This window comes from Haliotis rubra, unplaced genomic scaffold, assembly GCF_003918875.1.
Source record: "Haliotis rubra isolate DU_JTF1 unplaced genomic scaffold, ASM391887v1 Scf123, whole genome shotgun sequence".
Taxonomy (NCBI): domain Eukaryota; kingdom Metazoa; phylum Mollusca; class Gastropoda; order Lepetellida; family Haliotidae; genus Haliotis; species Haliotis rubra.
Genome location: NW_025765148.1, coordinates 69,961 through 96,558, shown reverse-complemented (window position 1 = coordinate 96,558; position 26,598 = coordinate 69,961). Strand labels below are relative to the sequence as shown.

The 26,598-nt window shown below is 41.3% G+C and overlaps 1 protein-coding gene across 3 annotated transcripts; it reads right to left on the bottom strand.

The window, feature by feature from the left end:
• Window positions 1-269: 269 nt before the first annotated feature.
• LOC124266046 (leucine-rich repeat and WD repeat-containing protein 1-like) lies at window positions 270-21,143 on the bottom strand. Of its 3 annotated transcripts, none has more exons than XM_046700857.1 (13): window positions 21,019-21,143; window positions 19,352-19,411; window positions 17,762-17,882; window positions 16,803-16,909; window positions 14,154-14,232; window positions 12,992-13,114; window positions 12,200-12,275; window positions 10,199-10,360; window positions 9,727-9,806; window positions 9,237-9,395; window positions 4,259-4,365; window positions 3,917-3,988; window positions 270-1,201 (listed from the first exon to the last, which is right to left on the bottom strand). In XM_046700857.1, the coding sequence occupies exons 2-13, from the start codon at window positions 19,403-19,405 to the stop codon at window positions 1,100-1,102; spliced, it is 1,242 nt and encodes a 413-aa protein (XP_046556813.1). In that variant the 5' UTR covers window positions 19,406-19,411; window positions 21,019-21,143; the 3' UTR covers window positions 270-1,099. The 3 variants fall into 3 exon arrangements, with proteins under 3 accessions (XP_046556813.1, XP_046556814.1, XP_046556812.1); XM_046700858.1 differs by having other exon boundaries at window positions 21,025-21,143; XM_046700856.1 differs by having other exon boundaries at window positions 21,015-21,142.
• Between the last annotated feature and the right edge of the window lie 5,455 nt (window positions 21,144-26,598).

The following is a 26,598-nucleotide window of genomic DNA, read 5'->3' as shown; positions in this document are numbered from 1 at the left end:
CAACGAAAAAATGTTTTTGTCTATATATCCGAATTTTAATGAATTGTCTTCAAAAGTTCGTAGAATTTCTAGTGCAATCGTATTGGCGTACTTTGAGGCTAAAATTTGTAGCAACTACGATTTTATCGTAGAGGTTGGCATCTCTGAGTAAATGTATATGGAGAGAACGTTTAGACTCCTGTCCAGCACTACACTGTGCCTACAAGTGTGATCATAATGACTCATGAAGGGCTGGACTCTATTCTGCAAGCCAGCAAGACAAAACTGACAAGAACATGTAAACTCTTTCATCACTCACTGAAACAGGTAACAGGTACATTTTATCATCACTTGTCTGTATACAACAGCATCAGGGTTCGGTGAATGGGGCTACCATATCTCCTAAACAGTTTACAATTGACAATTCATATTTACACAGACTGACACGCCACACACATGACATGAATGATAATTTCTATCTGTAAAACACGAGCCACTCAAGCTATAATCACTGAATACATCCATACAGATTTTGACTTTGGATTCTTTGTACTTAATAATGAAAATATCTGCGGCTGAACACATTGTCTTTAATGTCGGCTCAAATTTCATTAAAAAAATCCAAAGTAAACAATTCTAAAAATAGTAAAAAATATAACATTCCTTGAAAATTGGTTCAAAAATTTGTAAGAATAAAGCAAGTATTACAAACTTGTAAAAACATTTTGACTGAAACAAACACTCCTCTAGAACTAAGGAAATATTACCTAAATATTCCCCAGACATAACAAGTAAGCTAGAATCATGCACAAATAACTTGCTCTCATTAATCTCTTTTGTCATTATTGATTTGGTGTAAAAAATCAGTTGTACAACAAAATCCGGGTAACAAATGAAAGTAATGACATTTGATTGACTTAATGACACGCAAAATGTTTCCACTGCTGTATGACATCAGTGAAGAGTTACTTCCCCTTAATGTTCACAAGTTCACATTTCAATGAGGGTGTGTCGTGACAGGACTCAGTGTAGGGTTACTTCCCCTTAATGTTCACAAGTTCACATTTCAATGAGGGTGTGTCGTGACAGGACTCAGTGTAGGGTTACTTCCCCTTGGTATTCAGCGTTGCGTGTTCTTCAGTATACACACCAGGTTGTTGTCTGTTCCATATGCAATGTAGTCGGAACTGGAGCTGATGGACACCCCATTCACAACAATTTGCTGGAATACAAGAAACAGCAGTTAAATAACTATGTCTGTGAAGTCAATACAGACACAAGCTCACCTAAAATAAGAAAAACAACAGCAGCTGTACAAACTTGGTTGGAATGTTGTGTTAACGTCATAGAGACAACATAGCTGGGTTGACTCTAACTATATATAGTTACATCGGCCTTGTATCTTTAGAGGAAATGTAAGTGAACAACAGATCAACAGACAACTGAATGATGGGTACAAACCATGACCTAAGTTGAGCAAGGTGAGCAATTTAAAAGACAAAAATATAGGATCAGAAAGAGCTAAATTTACCACAACGGTCTTCTTTCACATCCTTGATCTGTTATAACTGAACAGCTACGTTGAGCATAGCGACATTACATCCTAGTGAGTGAGTATGGTTTTACACCGCTTTTAGCAACATTTCAGCAATATCAAGATGTGTGTGTGTGTGTGTGTGTGTGTGTGTGTGTGTTTTGGCGCACCAGAAATGGGCTTCACACATTCCACCCATGTGGGGGTCTTCAGCGTGACTAGTGAATTCCATCACCCCTTGTACTAAAGCTATATCATGGCAGGGTACACCAGTAATGGGCTTCACACATTCCACCCATGTGGGGGTCTTCAGCGCACTAGTGAATTCCATCATCACCCTTGTACTAAAGCTATATCATGGCAGGGTACACCAGTAATGGGCTTCACACATTCCACCCATGTGGGGGTCTTCAGCGTGACTAGTGAATTCCATCACCCCTTGTACTAAAGCTATATCATGGCAGGGTACACCAGTAATGGGCTTCACACATTCCACCCATGTGGGGGTCTTCAGCGTGACTAGTGAATTCCATCACCCCTTGTACTAAAGCTATATCATGGCAGGGTACACCAGTAATGGGCTTCACACACTTCACCCAAGTGGGGGACTTCAGCGTGACGAACAAATGCTTTAACCAATACACTACCCCATCACCCCTCGTACTAAGTTGTGTCAGCTGAACATCGGAGGAAAGCCTATATGATACAGGTCTCTGATGGATACCACGGGTAGGAGAGATGGGTTTAATGCCAGTTGTGTCACCTGAACATCGGAGGAAAGCCTATATGATACAGGTCTCTGATGGCTACCATGGGTAGGAGAGATGGGTTTAATGCCAGCTGTGTCAGCTGAACATCGGAGGAAAGCATATGATACAGGTATCTGATGGCTACCACCATGGCCCAACACTCATGCTGGGTACGCCGCTGACAAACCTACAAATATAATAGGGGGGAACCGGGATTCAAACCCACTTACAAAGAGATGGAAAAATTGAGTGAGTGAGTTTAGTTTTACGCCGCACTCAGCAATATTCCAGCTACATGGTAGTGGTCTGTAAATAATCGAGTCTGGAGCAGACAATCCAGTGATGAACAACATGAGCATCTATCCGCGCAATTGAGACACAATGACGTGTCAACCAAGTCAGTGAGCCTGGCCACCCGATTTGCGTTAAAAGTATTACGTATCAACAGGACATGTTAACCACTACACTAGGAGTTTCATTAACATGTCACATGCAGAATCAGACTTGCTCATTTGCCTAAGCATACATGGGGATATTCTTCTGGAATTCTCATCTGTTGGGTCTACTTTTTGTTGACAACCATTTGGGGATCTGTTTATCTACAGAAAGGTGGGATAAACCCATGTGTTAGGAACTTCCTTGTACCAGAACTCTGATTAAAATAACCCTGATTTAACAATCATCACAGGAGTGGTCTACACTGTCTCTGGCCACAGCTTGCCATGTTCCTTTGTATATGGTGGCAGTAAATAACTGAGTCTGACAACACACAATCCAGGTAGGGTCAAGTTGACACACGGCCATACTGACCACCTGACCTTGTTCATTGTGTTTTAGTCCTACAGCACACAATCCGGGTAGGGGCAAGCTGACACACGGCCATACTGACCACCTGACCTTGTTCATTGTGTTTTAGTCCTACAGCACACAATCCGGGTAGGGGCAAGCTGACACACGGCCATACTGACCACCTGACCTTGTTCATTGTGTTTTAGTCCTACAGCACACAATCCGGGTAGGGGCAAGCTGACACACGGCCATACTGACCACCTGACCTTGTTCATTGTGTTTTAGTCCTACAGCACACAATCCGGGTAGGGGCAAGCTGACACACGGCCATACTGACCACCTGACCTTGTTCATTGTGTTTTAGTCCTACAGCACACAATCCGGGTAGGGGCAAGCTGACACACGGCCATACTGACCACCTGACCTTGTTCATTGTGTTTTAGTCCTACAGCACACAAGGTGAGGTGTAACCAATCTACAGCAACATTATAGTGGTTGCCACTAATATGGCAATGTCCCCCGCAGCTAAAGAAGTATGAAATATTTATAACATGTTTGTTATTATTCTTGTGGTCACATACAAGATTCCTGAAATAACTGGTGTCTGCATAATCACCCAATGTAGGCTGTCGACATAATTGAAGGGATTGGGTGCAATGTTTTATGAGATATACGTTTGAAAAGTGTCGTGGTGACCTTGAACATAAGGTCAAGGTGACCCAAATCAACTGGTGTCTGCGTAATCCCCCATTGTAGGCTGTCACCAAATTTGAAGACATTGAGTACAACAGCGCATGCTGCTGAACACATAGTCTCCCGTTCTGCGTTGCGGCAGACGACAAATATAGACATAGTCAATGTTTACCTTCTTCGTGTGCAGCATCTCTTCGTCAATTCCTGTCCTTGAGTCTGCCACTACTTCTGGCCACTCAACTACCTGCAATACACACTCATCTTCAGAATATGCACATATCCACAGACAAGAACATCAAGGAGATATTTATGTCTCTTTTCAATCAAAACTAACGATGCTAACAGAGCAAACATATTACGACACTTTAATCATTTTGTGAGAAGTTTTTAACAAATGAATATGATGACTATCCAACATGAACTGCCACATCAGAAAATGCTGCTTTCCTTGGTGTAAGGATTGTATCTGAACTGTGACAAAACCCCAGAGTACCGGGGTACCAGGTTGCCATACCGTTGAAGGGCACAGGATATCATCATAAGGTGACACTGTCTTCCGGGCAAGAGTGGCTACATTGTAGACGTAGACATTTCCAAGATCATCCCCCACTCCCAGTAGACCTGGAAGAGACATGGAGCAATAGAAACTTTCACGAGTTATGAACACCTTCAAGAACAAACAAACAAACAAACAAACAAAAAAAAATAAAATCTAAATATTTTAGATATTTAAATACTTACCTTACCTTAAGGTAATGTGCATATTACCTTTGCTCATCCGATACAAAGATTAGAAACGTGATCGATAAGTATCCTTGTTGAATGCTATCATGAAACTGGTGACGTGTCGATCTCATCCGGGAAGCTCACCCCCCAAACCCATCATGTGACTATGAGAACACGTCACTTTATCCGAATCCTGATGTCCGAGCGGAGTCCAAAGCGGGGAGGAGATGATCCATCACTTACCTTACCTCATGGTAATGTTCATGTTGATCCAACAGAAAGGCAGGAGGGTCGGACACCAGTGAGGACCAGCCAAAACTATCAGACCCAAAACAGCACAACCGGGGACGTGGAAACTGTCTTGTTGTTGAACAGGAATCGTTGAAACAAGAACAGAAATCCACCGGTAGAACCCCTGATAAGGAAAACACAACACGAGAGAACGTGGGTTAACCTTAAAACTATCACTAAGATGATTAGACAAAAAGAATAAGCACCTAGTGAGAAGAGGGCTGTGTCAGTTGCTGAGCTACCACGAGCGGGCCAAAGGACTGAAGCCCCTGTACATCCTGGACTGCCAGATCCCGGAGATAATGGCTGGCGAAGACTGTGTTAGACCTCCAAAAGCAACCTTCCATAATAGTGGGGACTGAGCAGTTTCTGTGCAGAGCCATGGTGGAAGCTAAGGCCCGGATTTCGTGCAGGTTGTTTGCAGTTGGGTGAGGAAAACCAGCGGAGTCGTAAGCTGTGAGGATAGTCAAGCGAAGCCACAAAGCGATGGTATTTTTGTTGACCTCACCCTTCGACGCAGAAGAAAACGGAATAAAAAAGTGTTTCCTGGTACGTCTCCTGACTGCTGACTGCTTGATGTACTCTTTAAGGGCCCTGACGGGACACAACGCAAGATCATCGGAGTCGTCACTGCCGACTATAGAAGACAAAAGAGGGATGACAAACATACGATCCAGTTGACCAGGCTACTGGTTCTTAGCAATGAAGTCCCAGAGAAGACCAAAATGGACGGAACCGTGACGAGTCTGTTCAAACCTAATCCTAGTGACATCTATGACGTGAAGCTCACTAACTCTGGCCGCAGTAGCAAGCGCCAAAAGAAAACTGTTTTCCTGGACAAGTCCTCAAAGGAGGCCACAGACAGACTCATAAGGACGTCAACGAAGGTGTTGTAAAACCGTGTTAAGATCCCAAGCTGGAGGGCGGAACTGACTGAGAGTCCAGGTAAGCACCCCAATCCTGCAGAGAGGCGTCCACAAAAAGTTTGCGGTTGTGTGTGAATTCGATCAAAGAGACGCCGCCGCAAATGTTCGACTTGATTGTCCACCACTGAAGAAAGGGATGAAAATGACGGGCAGCGGAAACCGCGACCTGAGGTCGTCTATGAGGAAAAAAGGCGAGAGGAACCGTTGAAGCAGTCTGAGCATTAATTTCCCTCTGATGGTAAGATCCTGAGCCCATATCAACAGACCTAGTAGGGACTGCCATTCCCTGAGTGTAAGCGGGAGTGACAGACCCCGCTTAGCAAGACTGAGGATTCTGAGGATACCGTGAAATCGGTGCTGTAATTCGAGAAAAGCCACGGGGCCATAGAGATGCCAAACGGCACGACCTTCCACTGGTAATGGTGACCGTTGAAAATGACCTTAGGAACTTCCGGTGAGGTTCGTAAATGGGAACATGTAGGTAGACGTCTTGAAGATCCAGACTGACCAACCAATCCTTCGGGGACAGTTTGGTTCGTAGCTGGATCAGAGATACCATCCAAAAATGTGGCGGCTCCGGAAGGTAGTTTGTTGAATACTGCCATATTTTGTATCATCCTCATCTTCTGAGAATTCTTTTTGGGTACCAAAAAGATGGGAGAGTAAAACCCTGGGGAGTTGCTGGGCTCTAGTACTTGTTCTATGGCCTTCTTGTCCAACAACGCCTGAATGTTGGTCAACAGGTGCTGGTGTTGAACAATGGAATATTCGTGAGACCGGGGCAAGGTGGTCAAAGGCGGCGGCATGGATATTTGCAACATGTAGCCTGTCTGAGAAGATTGGTGACAAAGGGGTCTCCTAGGATTGTCCAGTTGGGCCAGAAGACCCCGAGTCTCCTGCCTACAGGTATATCGTGGATATGGACGGCTGGGGCCGGGAATCACAGTCGTGACCGCCCAAAACATCAGCAGCGCTTGTACTTGGGTTTGTCGGTCTTGCCCAAGTCCTTTTGGTTACCAGCGGGACGACGTTGGAAGTCGTTGGGACGTCCCCTGCCATGTCCTCAAAAGGCTCCACGAACCAACGTCCTCCTGGATTGGTAAAGGTTGGTGGTCCTGGTAGCTGGCGCTGACAAAGTGGCGAAGTGACGAAAAGATCGGAGCGCAATCTCAGTTTGGGTCAAGTAGGCATGCTCTGAAAAGAAAAGACAAGACATCCGGGATCTTATCCACGAATAAGGTGGGAGCCTCAAACGGGGCACGCATCAGTCTTTTCTTGAATTCCTCCTGCCAGGTACAGGGAGCGAGTAACCCAGTCCTCCTAGTCACAGTGGTGGTAGCTAAGGCCGAACGAACGTGATCAACCACATCAGACAGAACTCTAGCCTGCCACCTTAACATAGTGGTAAGATGATTTAAGCGGGAAGGGTTATCCTCCGAGAGATCTTGAGACATGGACCCGTGGCCGAACCAAGCACAGAGAGGGGCTTCAAGGTTCGACGGAGTTCCGTATCAATCGCCAACAACTTGGCATCTGGGACCTTGTATTGAGCTTGAGAAGCATCCGACAATCGTTTGGCCGCTTCATCTTGTGTACCGCCAAAATCCACAAAGTCAACAGAATGGACCTTGTAATCCTGATGGCGATGTTTAGCAGGCTTGATGGAAGGATTGAGAGATAACTTTTGGAAATCCTCATCATGTGAAGCAATGGCATCAGCAACCATGGGATGCGGTGGCAGAAGGAGCTGTGGTTCATCCCAAATGGAGGTAGCACGAGGAATATCCAACCCTGGAGACGGGCAAGTGATAAGTCTGTCAGCTATCCAGGCGTAAACACTCTCCATGCCCAAATGCGTCAGACACTGGTTGTCTTCTTCCTCGTAATCTGGAACAAACTGAGCCTCCGACATAAGAGACGAGGAATCCCGCGACCTATACAAAGGTGATCAGGAACGCGAACGCCGATGAAGAGGTGAAAGTTGTCTCCGAGGTGAACACCGAGGTGAGCGCCTAGGCGAGAAGCGCCGAACGTCCTGTACAGGAGAGCGCCTGGGAAAACCGGAGCGGCGAAGGAAACGTCTAGGTGAAGAACGCCGAGCGCCACACTCCGTTGCGCGCTTGGGAGAACGCTGAGCATCCCATGCAGGTGAATGGCTTGGTTAAGGTTGAGGGGAGTGTTGACGGGAGCGTTGCCGATTCGCTGGTCATCTCTGGACAATGGACGATTGTCCAGTATTGTCGATCTGGACCTGTGTGAGGAGGATCGCTCTGGAGCGTTACGGACATGAGGACCGGCGGGGAGGCAAAGTCGTAGATCGCCAGTCCGCTGAAGGCGTAGAGACGTTCCCAGCTGAGCCGTAGGTGTCGAAGGAACCTGAGGAGTCTCAGAGGCGTCGTTAGAAGACATGAGGCGCTTGCCTTGAGTAAAACGTTTGTTCCGAGCAGCTAAGAACGCTTTAAAGTCGGTGGAAGGTAAGTGCCGGCAAAACGAGCACCGAGAGGTCCAAGTACACACTGAGTCGACCAGACAATCTGGGCAAGCAGGATGGGGGTCTAAAGCCGACTTCGGAGACTTGCACTGATTGCAGTAAACCCGTGGCATGAACTAACCACAAAGAATACAATAAGAAAAGAAAAAACAGAAATATTGTACACACGTCCAACTTGCAGTGCGATAAAGGATAAAGTGACGTGTTCTCGTTGTCACATGACGGGATTGGGGGGCGTGCTTTCGCTCACCAGACGAGATCGACACGTCACCAGTTTCATGATAGCATTCAACAAGGATACTTATCGATCACGTTTCCAATCTTTATATCGGATGAAAAAAGGTAATATGCACATTACCATGAGGTAAGGTAAGTTAAAAATTAAATAATTCAAAGTTACAATAAAAGTGAGGAATACACATCTTCTAAAACAAAACTATCTGTAAGAGGCCATGGTAACTGACTAAAACCACACGGGCCACCTGATCCAAACTGTGAACCAAGGCTCACTCACCCCTAGTCAAACCTTGGGAGTGAGGGTGGTATGTCAATATGAAGAATAACGACCTGCTGATACAACATACATAACACACAAGCATACATACCTCGTCCCTAGTCCCACCTTGGGAGTGAGGGTGGTATGTCAATATGAAGAATAACGACCTGCTGATACAACATACATAACACACAAGCATACATACCTCGTCCCTAGTCCCACCTTGGGAGTGAGGGTGGTATGTCAATATGAAGAATAACGACCTGCTGATACAACATACATAACACACAAGCATACATACCTCGTCCCTAGTCCCACCTTGGGAGTGAGGGTGGTATGTCAATATGAAGAATAACGACCTGCTGATACAACATACATAACACACAAGCATACATACCTACTGGTATGTCAATATGAAGAATAACGACCTGCTGATACAACATACATAACACACAAGCATACATACCTCGTCCCTAGTCCCACCTTGGGAGTGAGGGTGGTATGTCAATATGAAGAATAACGACCTGCTGATACAACATACATAACACACAAGCATACATACCTCCACCATATCCCATGTTGAGATATTCAATATCAGTGTGAGTGTACTCAAGCTCTGCCAGGGGTTCAACCTTGATGCACCCTGACCTCTTGGCCTTTGACCTGACATGGTCCTGTAGACTCCACAAGAGAACCGACCCGGAACCAACACACTTGGTAGCTGCAGATACAGGAGACAGAGAAGTTACATTAAGAGCTAAAGTACAGCAGTCTCAAAGGCAACAAGGCTGTGTCAAGACAAGCTTGTGGCTGACAGCGAGAAAACTAAGTCATGATGAATTTTGGTCTCTGAAACCAATCAAGTCTTTCACCTGATAGAAGTCAAAGACTGTAAAACGTTCTTGAAAACATTTTATTTCCCTCCACCAAATAAAAAGTCCCACTAAAAAAACATTACAAAATTAACAATAATTTCTTCAGTCATTGTTAGTCAGGATTAAGGTAGTGTATTTCAGATATACGTTGACTGTCTTGTGTCAACATGGTCTCACCTACTACATCCCCCGGGAGAAGGGCAAGGCCATCGACTGTGTCCGACTGGCTTTGAAGGTCAAACTTATAGGTAGATGACCTGAAACAAAGACACATACATATCAAGAACTAAAGGATTTTATTAGGTTGGTAATGTGAATTTATCTTATATATTTTAACTGAAACACTTTGAAAATGCACATTTAAGTTTTTGTGATATTTTACAAAATCAGCACAAAGATTTTAAAAAGCTGTCTGATTTCGAAAATACAGGATTTCTTCAAACATCTCCGAGCTTTATTACGTCATGATTTTTTATCATTAGTTGATATATTTCAAGATAAGAACAAAACTTGTAATGATGAAAGACAAGATCCGAGTTCTGCATTTAGGTCAAGCCATATTGCCTGGTTTCTGTTCCTGTGACAGTAACCTAACATAACCATATTTTTATGACCTTTCCTAATGAATTGACTTTTACTCAAGTCTTACATGATGACTTTGGCTGTTCTGCGCTTGTGGATGTCCTTTAACTCTGACTCCATGCTCCACCCGAAGCAGCCATCTTCGCACGCCGCCAGCAGCGTATGTGAAGACAGACTGTACTCCAGGTTGAGGGCCTCAGACCCCGGGACGCTGATCTTTAGTAGTGGTCTACAACACCGAAACATTGCAATTAACTAGTGAGTACAACATAAACATGGTACCATCGACCAGCGAGTACAATCACACATTAGTACTTATCCCATTACAGTACTTGTTACCCCAGTGCAGTACACGTGATCCCAGTGCAGTACTTGCTACCTCCAGTGCAGTACTTGTTACCCCATTACAGTACTTGTTGTGAACAGTACTTGCTATCTCACTTTGCAACCTCCGGTGCAGTACTTGTTACCCCAGTACAGTACTTGTTACCTTGAGTGCAGTACTTGTTACCCCAGTACAGCACTTGTAACCTCCAGTGCAGTACTTGTTACCCCAGTACAGTACTTGTTACCTTGAGTGCAGTACTTGTTACCCCAGTACAGTACTTGTTGCCTCAGTACAGTACTTGTTACCCCAGTACAGTACTTGTTATCCTCAGTACAGTACTTGTTATCTCAGTACAGTACTTGTTGCCTCAGTACAGTACTTGTTATCTCACAACAGTACTTGTTGCCTCAGTAGAGTACTTGTTGCCTCAGTACAGTACTTGTAACCTTCAGTGCACTACTTGTTACCCCAGTACAGTACTTGTTACCTTGAGTGCAGTACTTGTTGCCCCACCCCAGTACAGTACTCAGTACAGTTTGTTGCCCCAGAACAGTACTTGTTGTTACAGTACTTGTTGCCTCAGTACAGTACTTGCTACCCCAGTACAGTACTTGTTACCTCAGTTCAGTAATTGTTGCTGCAGTACAGTATTTGATACCCGCAGTAAGGTACTTCTTACCTCCAGTACAGTACTTGTTACCTCCAGTACAGTACTTGTTACCTCCAGTGCAGTACTTTTTACATCAGTACAGTACTTGCTACCTCAGTAAGTACTTGTTGCCTCAGTAAGCCCTTGTTACCCCAGTACAGTACTTGTTATCTCAGTACAGTGCCTTGTACTTGTTTGTGCTCCAGTACAGTACTTGTTGCCCCAGTAATTTTGCAATTTGTTACCTCAGTACAGTACTTGTTGCCCCAGTACAGTACTTGTTGTCAGTACCTGCAGTACAGTACTTGTTGCCCCAGTACAATACTTGTTGCCCCAGTACAGTACTTGATACCCTCAGTACAGTACTTGTTGCCTCAGTACAGTACAGTACTTGTTGCCCCAGTACAGTACTTGTTGCCTCCAGTACAGTACTTTTGATACAGTATAGTACAGTACTTTTGTTACCCAAGTACAGTACTTGTTACCCCAGTACAGTACTTGTTTACCCCAGTACAGTACTTGATCAGTACAGTACTTGTTGCAGTACAGTACTTGTTACCCCAGTACACAGTACTTGTTAGTACTCATACACAGTACAGTACACTTGATAACAGTACAGTACTTGTTGCCCTCAGTACAGTACTTGTTGCCTCAGTACAGTACTTGATACCTCAGTACAGTACTTGTTGCCTCAGTACAGTACTTGTTGCCTCAGTACAGTACTTGTTGCCTCAGTACAGCCCCAGTACAGTACTTGTTACCCCAGTACAGTACTTGTTACCCCAGTACAGTACTTGTTACCCCGTACAGTACTTGTTACCCAAGTACAGTACTTGATAACTCAGTATAGTACTTGTTACCCCAGTACAGTACTTGATAACTCAGTATAGTACTTAATACCTCAGTACAGTACTTGTTGCCTCAGTACAGTACCTGTTACCTCAGTACAGTACCTGTTACCTCAGTACGATACTTGTTACCTCAGTACAGTACTTGTTGCCCCAGTACAGTACTTGTTGCCTCAGTACAGTAATTCCCATCCTAATACAGTACTTGTTACCCTTCTAGTACTGGATGTATTTATAACCTACTTGAAATCTGTCCTGTTCTGTTCGAGGTCTGGGGTGCCGATATCCCACATCATGATAAAGCCATCGTTACTGCCACCTGGAGTCAAACATCAGCTGATTTACAGCAGTACAAACCGTGTTTGATACCCTAAACATCAGCTGATTTACAGCAGTACAAACCATGTTTGATACCCTAAACATCAGCTGATTTACAGCAGTACAAACCATGTTTGATACCCTAAACATCAGCTGATTTACAGCAGTACAAACCGTGTTTGATACCCTAAACATCAGCTGATTTACAGCAGTACAAACCATGTTTGATACCCTAAACATCAGCTGATTTACAGCAGTACAAACCATGTTTGATACCCTAAACATCAGCTGATTTACAGCAGTACAAACCATGTTTGATACCTTAAACATGCTCAGTGACAGCTCCAAGTACATATTTTTAATCAATCTCTTACATGGTAAACAAATATTTTAAATCAATTGCCAAGAATTGTCTTTACATTACAGTATAGATGACAAAGTTTAAAAACTATTACATAAAAACTTGTCTCCTGCATGGACATAGCTACCAATAAGTTTGTACAGGGGATGGATTATACCAGTGATACTGTGAATATCATCATCAGTGGTACCGACTAATCTTCTCAAATTCCTTTAACTTCACTGTCTGCTAAGAATAGACACACATCACTCCATCGTCATATATCAATGGTATGTATTCACAGGTGATGGAAGAACAAGTGTATACACGCTTGTGAAGTGTGGACAATAACCAAGTCTGTAAGTCACAATACTCACTGAAGAGGTAGTGATGGATTCTGGGATGGAAGAGGAGACAACTGATGTACTTCTTGTGGCCCCTAAGTGTGCCATACATGACCAGTTGGTGAGGATGCAACAGCTTGATGGCAGCACCCTCCCCTGAAACAAACCCCGGGCAATAACACTCACGTCAACAGCGTGATCTGGATGGGTAGTTCTGTTTGTGTGTTTACAAAAACCTCAGGCGAAGTTATTTTGTTTGTTGTTTTCCGCCGCTCTCAGCAGTATTCCAGCTATATGGTTGTGGTCTGTAAATAATCGAGTCTGGACCAAACAATCCTGTGATCAACAGCATGAGCATTGATCTGATCTCCTCAATGGGGATACAATGACATGTGTCAAACAAGCCAGCATAATGACCACCTGATCCCGTAAGCCGCCTCTTAGGACAAGCATAGGTTGCTGAAGATCACTTCTAATCCAGACCTTCATGAGTCTCAGGCTGCCTTGAGAGTCCGAGACATGAAGACTTGAGTCACAGATGACCCTTCAAACTTTTGATGGCTACAAAGTGGTGACAAGTTATATACTATGTTTCCTAGCTCCTATAAACAATGCACTTACCCTGAAGCATTGCACTACTCACTGGGGTTCTGCCTTTGTTTGAAACAAAACACACTGAATGACCGTACCAAATCTAAAACAGACCTACTGACCACTGAAATAATCCAGTAATGTATACACTACAACCTTGCAGAGGTTTTAGCTGACATGGGATAAACAATCCTCTACATATACCCGCTGTAAAAGGTGACCTGTTGGTTCTGAAGTTCAAGCTTGGTGACTTGGACAATTGTGGAGACACAATTTTAGTAGTTAGACTGGTCCAAACCCAGTTATTTACCTACCTACCTACCTATCTATCTATCTACCTATAAATCTACCTACCTACCTATCTATCTATCTACCTATCTACCTATCTATCTATCTAATATTACTGAATGCCAGTCAAGCTACAAACAAACAAAGCATGCTACAAAAACAAAACAAGAGTTAATTTGATGTCCCATGGGACCTCCAGTCCATGTATTTAGCAGTACATTTTGAATTTAAAGGATACACACTTCATTCAGTATACCCCCACAAAAGGAAGTGACAAAGTAGTTAAGTCCCAGTGATGGAGATGACCCTCACTCACCTGCAACTGCCAGGATGTTGACTGTCTCACGTGCATCTATCTGGGAAGGTACTGTCGTCCATGCTAGCGTGTAGAATGTCTGCAGATTAATTCAACCATTGACATGTCAACAATGTTTACTCTTGTGCAACAATATTAGGAAGCAGGTACATGCTTAGCTATAACTGAAAATATCACATTTGAGAAGGCCTCACATTGTTCCCATGTGAGGATATAAACCAGAGTATACTGTTCCAACTGAACACCCGACCCACTCAGCCACCAGTGACCCTACTCCTACATCATGTATACTGTTCCAACTGAACACCCGACCCACTCAGCCACCAGTGACCCTACTCCTACATCATGTAAGGGATAATGAAGAGCTCTGCTACACACATTTTGCTCACTTAGCAATATTCCAGCTGTATAATGGTGACCTGTCGATGATCAAGTTTTGATCTGACAAACCAAGTGACTGATATTATGAATGTCATGAGCACAGTCCCATGCTGCCTGTGTATGTGATGGACAATCAACCGTTTCCATATTCAAAGGAAGTCATGTCCATCCCTGTCCCTGAGCTTTGAAAAAATGTCTCAGGCAAGCAGACTGATTTTCAAAAAGGTTTGCTTTTGTACAAAACTGAAAATTTTAAAAACTTTTCTGTCAGAATGTTTTGACAGATTAAAAAATACAAGTGAATTGCAATAATTTGCTGGGTGAAAGATAAAGTCATCAGAAACATATTCCCAAATTTTCAATTAAAAATTATGTATAATTATGTTTTAGTCGCGAAAACAGTTTCTGTAAATCTCAGCTTCGGCCATTATGCATATTTCGCTGGAAACCACGTAACCTTTCCGCTCATGACGTCAAATGTGCCTGGAGTCCGCCATATTGCCAAAGACCTAGCGCTACAGTAGTACAAATCGTGTTGTTTCTGTTGTTTTTGTAAATGGTACGATGGTGTATTCTGTTGCCTGGGGATGCACGGAATCATCAAACAATGGAAAGCCACCATTTCTTCCGTTTTCCAAGTAAAGAGACAGAATTAGGCAGGAGAAATGGTCCGATCATTCCGAGTCAGACGCATATGAAAGAGACAAGCACACGAGGGGCAGCAAATTTTGTCAAATTGCCCCGGAGTTTTGGTCAAATTGCCCCAGGGGTGTAGTTAAAATGCCCCAATTTAGTTAAAATGATTAAATATAGGCCATAAATGCATAGTTTTGTCAACTTTGATATTATGTTCTTCATATAAAAGTATATACATAGGTATGAGTTTACTAATGGAACATTTATCAGAAATATTACTTCTCAATAACTTTTATATGAAGAACATAATATCAAAGTTGACAAAAACTATGCATTTACGGCATATATTTAATCATTTAAAATAAATTTGACCTAATTAGAATGAATGACCAAATTTGCTGGGGCATTTGTAGCTGGGGCAGTTCCACTGGAACCCATGAGATAGTTATCAAAATCAGTAAGAGATTTCACATGAGCTTGAAACTGTTAGCTATGAAGTTCTTTTCAGTTTGGAGCCCTAAATGATGCAGTCTACCCGAAACATTGCTGAATACAACGGCAAATCATGAAGTACTTGCTGCTTTCATTGTTTCTCATTTTGTCCAATTACGCATGTCGGCATCAGACTCGCTATTTGTCAGTAGTGTGTGCCGTGAAAGTTGTTGTGTGTTCACATTGGCTGACAAGATGCCATTCTAAGGCTATGGCCGAGTACCATAACTATTTCCACAACCAAACACTGGGGAAACATACATTGTCCTGACAAGTATTTTATAATTCACCAGCTTTCAGGGAATAACTTATCTGCGTCGCAAATATTATCTCTGCTCGACCAGGCTGGGATCTTGTGTGGAGACTTGCTACGTTATTAATGAGAACTAGGATCCTAATTTTTTTTCAACAAAATAACTCAGTGTAAATTTTGTAGCAATTATTTTCTATTTTCCCCCGTCTGAAGCATAATTATTGTGTTTTTAAATCCCAGACACTCTACAGTCACCCATTTGACAAAAAAGGAACTGCAAACACTGCAAAAAATATAATTCTTAGGGACTGGTCATATACTTATAGGGGTGGGTTTGCTGGCTGGGACTGTATCACATTTTGCTGTCAAATAGTATTCTTGTTAAATGATAAGGTATATTTTTAAAATTTATTTTGAACTCAAGCGGTGTCTCCGTTTCGCTTGATTCTTCTTCATCATCTTCACTGGAAGATTCTCTTGCAAGATGTAAAATCGGATTGTATTTATACGGTCTACCATCCATGTCAGAAATGACATCACCTTTTACTGCTTCAGAATCCATGGACACTGTTAAGTTGTGAGGTAAAATCAAAGAGGCAGCCATCAGCAACAGGCACATATAACGTCATGTCACGTGATGCAACCTCTGCTCATTAACTGTCAGGTGTTTCCATAATAGGCGGAAATACGAGTACGTTTTTTGTGTTCTTATTGCTATTTTACAAACTTTTTGTTCAGTTTTCATCACGGAAGGTGACTTTTAGAATATCCTGTACAATATATCAAAAGTTTTGTTTTCGTTCAGATTCTCCTTTAACATGATAAGTAGCCCTTGTGTTTTATCCTTGGCAACGGTAACGGTAAATCTGTCTGTTGCCCTTGGTTACCTCAGTCTGGTCTGTGTCCTTGTATCTGCGGAGGACTCTCCCTGTCACACAGTCAATGAAACACACGATGTTGCTGCCACAGGTTGCCAGAATGTGACCGCTTTCATCTACAAGAAAATGTTGGTGAGTTTAGAGGGTCACTTTGTTATGGGTGTGAGCTCAACTGGAGAGCTCAAAAGGCTGTATGTTGTCTGTAGTGGAGAGCTAGGGACGTTTTATGTTGTCTGCAGACCTGCAGAATTCTACAATACTAAGTCTTCAGAGTAGTGAGGTGAGGTGAGGTGAAATGGGGATCAGCGTCGCGACTTAAGAATATTTAAGCTCATATGACGACGTGCATGCGTCAATGCGTGTATATGTGGCTGCTTGTACTAGTCCAGACTAAGCTGGTTTTATAGTGCTAGCCCACTGAGATACCATGCTGCAGTTAAGCATGAATACCCCTCAGACACAGTATACTGACTCCATGCCGACCAGTCCTTGTTGTACCCATTAATGCCCCACATGGGCACAATGTGTTAAGCCATTTCTGGTGTCCCCAGCCAGGCAGGGACCAACAAGTATAGTCCGTTTGGCTCAAAAGCGGACTGATGAATTGCAATCTAACTCGAAAACTAATAATCACAACATACTCAATGAAACACTGATCATAATCAAAACATCATACCCACTCTGTGAGGTTTTTGCAGAATTTTTGTCCTAAAAATATTAATGTTGTTTAACAAACTAACATTAAAATATTGACACAGTTCACGGGACAGCCAGGACTATACCATATTTTAACGTATTTTAACGTGTAACATTTCTTTGTTTGTTGATTTCACATTGAATTCTTTACATACAGATTTCTAGTTAAATTGTTGTTTAAACTTGGAAATTGACAAATAGCACTGTATACAATTAAGATGACAAAACTGTCAATTTGCCTGTGTGGGCAAGGCAAGCAACTCTGCACCTACTTGGTTTCCCTTTTACTGGTTCAAACGCACATCGCCACACCTTCGCCACATTGTTATTGGGGTCATTGTCTGCAGAGTGACATCTCACGAAATGTACAGGCTCGAAGTCTGATACTGGCGGCTGGAACAGCAACAGTGATAACAGAGTATACGTAACCGTCTGCAACACAACAACTTCTTACTGTTATCATAGGTAACAATAATCATCATGAATTATCACTTGATAATACAAGAGTCATCAGAAGATGACATATCTCCCCGGCTCCCACAAATATGAAAGAACGAATCATCTGACAGTTACCGTATCCAGCTTGATGTTTTTTAGACTAATTCCAAATCGTTTCCATGGAAATCATGAAAAACATAAATGCCAAAAATCTGTAAATAGCAAAAGGCACCACTCTAACTTTTGTTTGATATATTTTCCAAGTCTTGTAGAAAGATATTGAACGGTTCCCGAATAATGCTCCGGAAACGAAGCTCACCCCTACCTTTTTTTAAGTCCGAATAATTTCCATGGAAACCGGGGAAAATAAAAATGCAAAAAATCTGTAAATAGCAAAAGGCACCACTTTGGGATCTGCCTCACATATCTGCCAAGTTTTGCTGAAAGATATTAAGAAGTTTTCAAGTTGTGCTCTGGAAACGAAACCCACCCCTCCCTTTTGAGGCTAAGTCCAAAACGTTTCCATGGAAAACAAGAAAAACATAAATGCCAAATATCTGTTGATAGCAAAAGGCACCATTTAAAGATCTGCCTCGTAAAATCTGCCAAGTTCTGTTGAAAGATATTGAACGGTTTTCAAGTTGTGCCCCAGAAACGATGCTCACCCCTCCCTTTTGAGACTAAGTCCGATCGTATCCATGGAAACCGGGAAAAACAAAAATGACAAAAATCTGTAAATAGCAAAAGGCACCACTTTAGCTTCTCTTTGATATATCTACCAAGTCTTGTAGAAAGATATTGAACGGTTTTCGAGTTGTGCTCTGGAAACGAAGGTCACCCCTCCTTTTGAGACTAAGTTCAATTCGTTTCCATGGAAACCAAAAAAAATAAAAATGCCAAAAATCTGTTAATAGCAAAAGACACCACTTCAGGTTCTGTTTGATATATCTACCAAGTTCTGTTGAAAAATATTGAACATTTTTTTAGATATGCTCCGGAAACAAAATGATTACGGACCGACGGACGAACGAGGCATCTACTATATCCCCTCGCATTACATGCCGGGGGGACAAAAAGTAATCATTATGTGTATAGATGCAAATGACTGATGCAGAGAGTTGCAGTGAATCAATTCAAAGCTAACAACAAACATGATGAACTTCGTTCAAGGGGATAAATGCTTTCTTACTTCTCATTACCCACCGCCATGATAATCCTAATAAATATAGACATTTCTGTGGCAGAGAATAATAAGGTAAGAAAGAATATTGATAAATTTGTATTGATACAGAAAAGAAGTTAACATGTTACTTATACATTGATATGGTGTTCTACAAGGACATCCCCAAATGTCAAATGGAAATTACACCTTTCCATGTGGGATTTAAAAGTGTCAAGTCGTCTTCATGATTAACTCTTCTTACCAATTCTGTCTTTCCTGATGGAGCTTTTCTCTTCAACTGTGACCGATCTCTCATCTTTGACTACAAATCAAGTATAAAACACTCAGCTTGTATGAATTATTTGTATTATTAAAAGGATTGAATACCCACCCTGCCTCTTTGTAATGTCGATGACCGTAACCATCAACTGTTTGATGGTGAGACTGACAAATAGGGTTTTCATAGACTTCATAGTATCAAACAAGTGGATCATTAAAAAACGTTGAACTGACCCATTTTCTGAAATCATGAAAACAGACAGGTGGACAATGTGGAATCATCCATATTTTCAAGATGGTTAATGACTGATGTGTGTCCATGCCTTAGGGGTGAAATGGTATACCGCAGTATTAGCAGTTGTAGAACTGTGGTATTTTGGAATTTCGGTTTTCGTACTTGTTATTTTATTAACCATTTAAAAACTTTTCTAAAATGTCTAGAAATTGAATCATTTTGTCAAAATCTACACATTTCTGTAAAGCTCTGTTGTCAGTTTTCTGCATTATGATCATATCTCATATACCGAACCGAAGGCTTTGTACCGCAACACGTACCATACCGTGGTAACAGCATAATCTACCAGTACCATGCCTGGTATATAATCTTTAGGAAGTTGGTTTTATGAGGTGTTACTTTGCCTAACATATCATAGGCAGTCTTAACATGATCATTTTAACTACCATGGGCATAGTAACCATGACAACCTCACCATTAAACTTTATACAATGGAATTGTAAATGATCAAATTTCCACCTGTAGCCCCTGCCTGAGTTTGGTTGTTTCTCTGTTAAACATAACCCCTGGCTAGAGGTATTCAAAATCATTTATGTCGGGTTTGGGGTAAGTTGTCTGATACATTCTTAATTATAAGCAGGGATTACATAACAAAGGCAATTCCTCCATCAACAATGCTTACAGTCAACTGTCTCACAAAGGCCAGGCTCTCCATTAACTGACCACCGTGCACTTGGGCCAGGACAGGTGATGTGGTGTGTAGTACCTTCAGGACTGCTGGCCCACGAATGGTCATGGTTATTTTTTTGTTTTAAGACACACTTCACTGTAAATCCAGGGTCCAAAATGTTGACATTTAATTTTTACTATGATGACCATGATGACTATGCTGCATTCCTTTAGATGTTTGAATGTAAGGGACCGTTCATAATTTTGCTGATGATGATTGTGTGCGTGTGTATGTGTCACCGTGGTCACCCATTTTGTTCTGGGGAGGTAGGGGGACCAGCAATGTACACATGTATAGATCTACTAGGGGTGGGTGTGGGGCAGGGCAACAGATAATTTTTCAACATATGGTGTACATACTCCTTATTTTTTCAATATATTTCGAACGCCACCGACTGCGATTGCCATGAATCGGCATGATCGCACACAGGGTCTCATTCATTTAGTGAATACCCGGATGCCCAAACATGGTAATTAAATATTGTACAGTTGATCTATCGAGGAAATTCGGATAAGCTGAAAATGAAAGATGATCTATCATGAAGCCACAACACCCCTAATTCCGACATTCGGCGGTTCGCTACGTTTACCAAATTAATGAATCATGCGATAAACATATGCCGGACTTCTGATCTGACACATAATTATTGTTTTGAAACTCTGTGTAAAGGAACATACTTACATACACGCACGTGTAAGATGGAAAAAGTATGCAAACAAAGTTGATGGATGTAAAATTCCCGCCGCAGCAAGAAACCGGAAGTTAAGGTGAACTGGGGGGTTGGCGTGTTTGTCGCTTTTCCCTCTCGTCAAGAGACCGCGGTGGCGGGCTATATTTATCGCGTGGTACACCATCTCATATCGCGCGTATTATTTCGTGTAACAGTTATTTTGTGTGTGCGGCGCAAAATACACGTGCGCGGCTAGCGTGTCCGTCTCATCGGATGCAGATTAATGTATTTAATGCTAAATATTAGAATTGTAATTTTATCAAAAGGCTAACACGTATTTTGTTATTGTCTGCATTTCTATATCCTATTTCGTGTTTCCAACTGCATTGTAGAATAAATTTGGGCCTAAATTTGGCGCTACATTTGTAATTGTTTAATCTGTGCGTACACTCCCATTTTCGCTCATTATCAATAACCAAACGGCAGTGAAATGTTTCCTGGGCACCTATTAAATTCAAGAATACATTGTATTCGCTCGGCTATAAGGTTCCCACAGTTTTCCACAAGAATGCCTCCAAGCACATCTGAGAGCACACACGTGTACCTGGGTGACAAATTATGTTCTGCTTTCACCCGATGTTTCTGTTGATGGTGGGCTTTTGGCGTTTGATGTGGATGGCTTCGGTGAGCTTGCGTTTAGTGAAGTCTGTTTGTTTGTTGGAGAGAATGGTGATGTCAGACCACTCTATTTGATGATTGGGGCTTGCTTTGATCAACAGAGACCAAGGATACTTCATTCCATCCGCTTATGATGCACTCATCCACCAAGCCCAATCTACTGTATAAACTCTGCTGTATAAACATCTCATTATTATTTGTACATCATTGGCTTCCACGCCTGTCCTTTGTCTACTCTCTGGCTTCATCAGCTTTCTGCCTAGCCAATTATGTTAATTATGTTGTTTTCTTTGTTACATTGTTATATCCAGTATATATACACTTCCCCCTTCTTCATGTTCCATTATGCTTGACATCGGTACAAGAATCTGTATCGAAACGTCGCACTCACGAATAAAAGAAGTTGTTATCCATAAAGTTTGTTCTATATTGTACATATTCACACTGTGCGTTAATAAACAAAATCGAACCTTTGGCTCCACGAATCACAAATGATATAATATATATATTTTAGAAAAGAAACACTCCAGAACATGTGGCAGAAACACTTTCCATGAGGTGAGGTTACAAGTTCATGTACTTTTAAATAGTCCGTCACAAGAAAAAGTCCCGTTTCCAAAAGTTTAACTCTGTTGTTCTCATACAACACAGTGATGGCCTAAAAGTCGGGCCAGGAAAAGTCGGGCCGGGCCGGGCCACTGGGTAATACTAAAAATGGATTGCAGAATATTAAAACGAAACCTGCACATTTGGGTCGATACACTTCCTGCCTTCACAAATGCATAGTTTGATTGAAAATGTATAGTTAATGGTAAAAAAACCCACACAACAACAATGACTACATACTGAGATTCCCGTAGTAAAGACACCGTCTTGTTGTTATGTGTTTTCCTTGATATGTCTATGAGGGAAGGTTGCTTACTTCTCTTACCGTGTGACATCCGGGGGTCCTGGGCAGGATGTGACAGTGTTTTGACTGCTTTTCTTTCCTTAATTAAGATATTGGGGTTCCCTAATTAACCTTTATTGTCTCAGGCTGAATCAGCACAGGATGTTTATGTTAAAGAGACGTGGATATCAGCGAGTGTCAATGACATGATTACGTATATCAAAAGAAATATTTGAAATCACAAATTTTGGATTTTGTTATAAAGGATCCAACAAAATATGCATTCACAAACACAAAAATTCTTATACCAGCCCAAATCAGATAGACAGCGCGTATGCATATGCTTCTATTTACGAATACACATGAAACACAAAATGGTATTATATCTACCTAAATACCACGGCATAAAGTAAAGTAAAAGTGAAACACTTTTCTCTCTCCATTCCCAACGATTTACGAAAATAAAGTCCTCGGAAAACAAAATCCGCAATAGAAATTGTTTAGTCTCTGTTCAGCCCGGCTTGGCCCGTGCTGTCAAAAGCAACTTAAACGTCACAGATGTATCTTAAAATGTGTTTAAATCCATAGATTAATATTATATCTATCTACATATCACTTCACAGAGTCTCAAAGCGTAGTATTTGAAGCAAACACCTTGTTCAAAGTGAAGCCCTATTTTCTATACATTCTCAAGACACAGTATCACAAGCTTTCGGTCCGGCTTGGCCCGGGCTCTCAAACGCACCTTATACCTCACAGATGTATCTTGAAACGTGTTTAAATCCGTAGATTGGTATTATATCTACCTAAATATGTAATGTTGTAATGTTATCAAATACAACTTGTAAAGATAACTGGTTCGTTAAAGTTAGCCCTTTTCTCTCTCCATTCTCAACATAGCCTCAATCAAAAGTGTTTTGTCTCTCTTCAGCCCGACTTGGCCCGTGCTGTCAAAAGCACCTTAAACCTCACACATGTATCTTGAAATGAATTTATATCCATAGATTAGTATTATATCTACCTGCATATCACTTCACAGAGTCCCAAAGCGTAGTATTTGAAGCGAAAACGTTGCTCAAAGTGAAGCCCAATTTTCTATACATTCTCAACAGAGACACAGTATCACAAGCTTTCGGTCCGGCTTGGCCCGGGCTCTCAAACGCACCTTATACCTCACAGATGTATCTTGAAATGTGTTTAAATCCATAGACTGGTATTATATCTACCTAAATATCACTTTGTAATGTTATCAAATGCAACATGAAAAGATAACTGCTCCGTTAAAGTGAAGCCCTCCCCTCTCCATTCACAACATAGCCTCAATCAAAAGTGTTTAGTCTCTGTTCAGCCCGACTTGGTCCGTGCTGTCAAAAACACCTTAAACTTCACACATGTATCTTGAAATGTGTTTATATCCATAGATTAGTGTTATATCTACCTACATATCACTTCACAGAGTCTCAAAGCGTAGTATTTGAAGCAAGCACCTTGCTCAAAGTGAAGCCCTATTTTCTATACATTCTCAACAAAGACACAGTATCACAAGCTTTCGGCCCGGCTTGGCCAGGGCGCTCAAACGCACCTTATACCTCACAGATGTATCTTGAAATGTGTTTAAATCCATAGACTGGTATTATATCTACCTAAATATTACTTTGTAATGTTATCAAATTCAACATGTAAAGATCAGATGATTTGAAAATAGGCTGTTACTGCCCAGCTCGGCCAGTTTTAAATGGATGCATTTGGAGAAAGTTAGGCGAGACACTGTGGATTTAATGAAAACATACTTCTCTCTCTAATACGTCTATTGTCTGTATGCGTGTTCAGGAAAACAGGATTATCCGAAACGCTTGAAGTTTACAACATCCGGAAACGGCATCTCCGAGTAACCTTTGGCAAAGCTCCAACAGTGAAAACAATGTTCTCCCGAGCCTGAGCTGGGCAACACAGTTTCATTGCCGTCGATGTGTTTTCATACTTTCGTATGTTCAAATTATCTAACCATAAGATCTCATACGGCAAGTCATTTTAGCTGATACCTTCTGATATTTATTAAATAACTGATATGTTCAAATATGGTCAAGAATAGCTTCAGCCGGCTATCTATATCTGTACTAGTGTGAATTGATGTTTATACTGTGGAAACTGTACGGAGAACATCCTGTATTCTTAACCACTGAAAAAACCCACCTCTTTCAAGCATTTCCTGTCATATAATTAGGTGTAATATCGTCTGATATTTATAAAGTTAATTATATGTGTAAATCATATCACAATAGCTTCAGCCTGCCATCTGTATCGGTATTAGTATTCTTTAATGTTTATGCTCTGGAACATGTACAATCAATAACACTGAAGGCCCCTGAATGGCAATTAAGGGCAACAATGGAGTATGTTAATTGAATCACAACACCTAGCTGATCGCAACTAGACAAGAGGCAATTAAGCAAGCTGGATACAGGTGTACTTAACAGGTGTATTAATTCATTAGCCCGCACAGAGCCAGATTGAACACTGGGCTTCACTTTAAGCAACGTGTTAGATTCAAATACATGTACAAAGCTTTGAGCCTCAATAAAGAGGTATTTAGTTAGAAATAATAATAATAGTTCATTACAGTGTCATATGTTACATGTAGTAATACATTTTGGCATACATTTATACAAACACCGGGCAAGTTCTGGCCTAAATGACACCAGATAAATACATATATTTTTCAGTAAAATTTAATAAAAAGTATTATATAAAATATTCATATATATATATAATATATATATATACAAATACAGGGTCAGTTCTGGCCTAAATGAAACCAGAAATATATATATATATATATATATATATATGAATATTTTTCTGGTTTCATTTAGGCCAGAACTGACCCTGTATTTGTATAAATGTATGCCAAAATGTATTATATATATGTATATATATACATCAATCACATCCATTCACACTTCATGATCTCTCACAACTATTAAAAGGGAGCTATATTATTAATATCAACTTTCTCATCTCTCGTACAGTATTTACCACCTGTTTAAGAGACAGTTGGTAATATACAACAAATCACAGAAGGAATAAAATACATTCAAATATACATAAAAGAATCACTCATTCACAATTCATTCATTCACATGCTAGTTCCATAGATTATAGTGGTATATAGACCAAAGCTAGTCTTGCAATAACCTCCTATAATACATGAATTGCAGAGATTTACAAAAGTCATATTGGATATGGTTTGTTTCCATCAGCCAGCAGAATTTTTCTTGTGGTGGAAGATTAAGAAAATTATCATAAATCTGCATACACTTATAAAACAGTTTTTCACGGATATCTTCATAATGGGCACATAATATCACAAAATGTACCTCATCTTCAACGGAATTTGTAGCACTTATTGTGCATAATGTCTCATGGATTCGGGTGACAGGCTTGGTATACCGTCCTTTTTCTAGGTTTAGAGGTAGGCTTCCACAGCGCAGCGATGCCATCAAGCTTCTCTGTTGTCTTGTGATAGATAATCTTGTGTGATAGATACGCTTCGAGACTCTGTGACGTATTATGTAGGTAGATATAGCACTAATCTATGGATATAAACACAATTCAAGATACATGTGTGAGGTTTAAGTTGTTTTTGACAGCATGGGCCAAGTCGGGCTGAACAGAGACTAAACACTTTTGATTGAGGCTATGTTGAGAATGGAGAGAGAAAAGGGCTAACTTTAACGAGCAAGTTATCTTTACATGTTGCATTTGATAACATTACAAAGTGATATTTAGGTAGATATAATACCAATCTATGGATTTAAACACATTTCAAGATACATATGTGAGGTATAAGGTGCGTTTGAGAGCCCGGGCCAAGCCGGGCCGAAAGCTTGTGATACTGTGTCTTTGTTGAGAATGTATAGAAAATAGGGCTTCACTTTGAGCAAGGTGTTTGCTTTAAATACTACGCTTTGAGACACTGTGAAGTGATATGTAGGTAGATATAATACTAATCTATGGATTTAAACACA

Coding starts and splice junctions, on each gene's coding strand:
- LOC124266046 (XM_046700857.1), bottom strand. CDS start 19,405: ATGAGAGATCGGTCACAGTTGAAGAGAAAAGCTCCATCAGGAAAGACA. Junction 14,233..16,802: donor AGGACACAGACCAGACTGAG/GTAACCAAGGGC, acceptor ATTAATCTGCAG/ACATTCTACACGCTAGCATG. Junction 13,115..14,153: donor CAACATCCTGGCAGTTGCAG/GTGAGTGAGGGT, acceptor GGTTTGTTTCAG/GGGAGGGTGCTGCCATCAAG.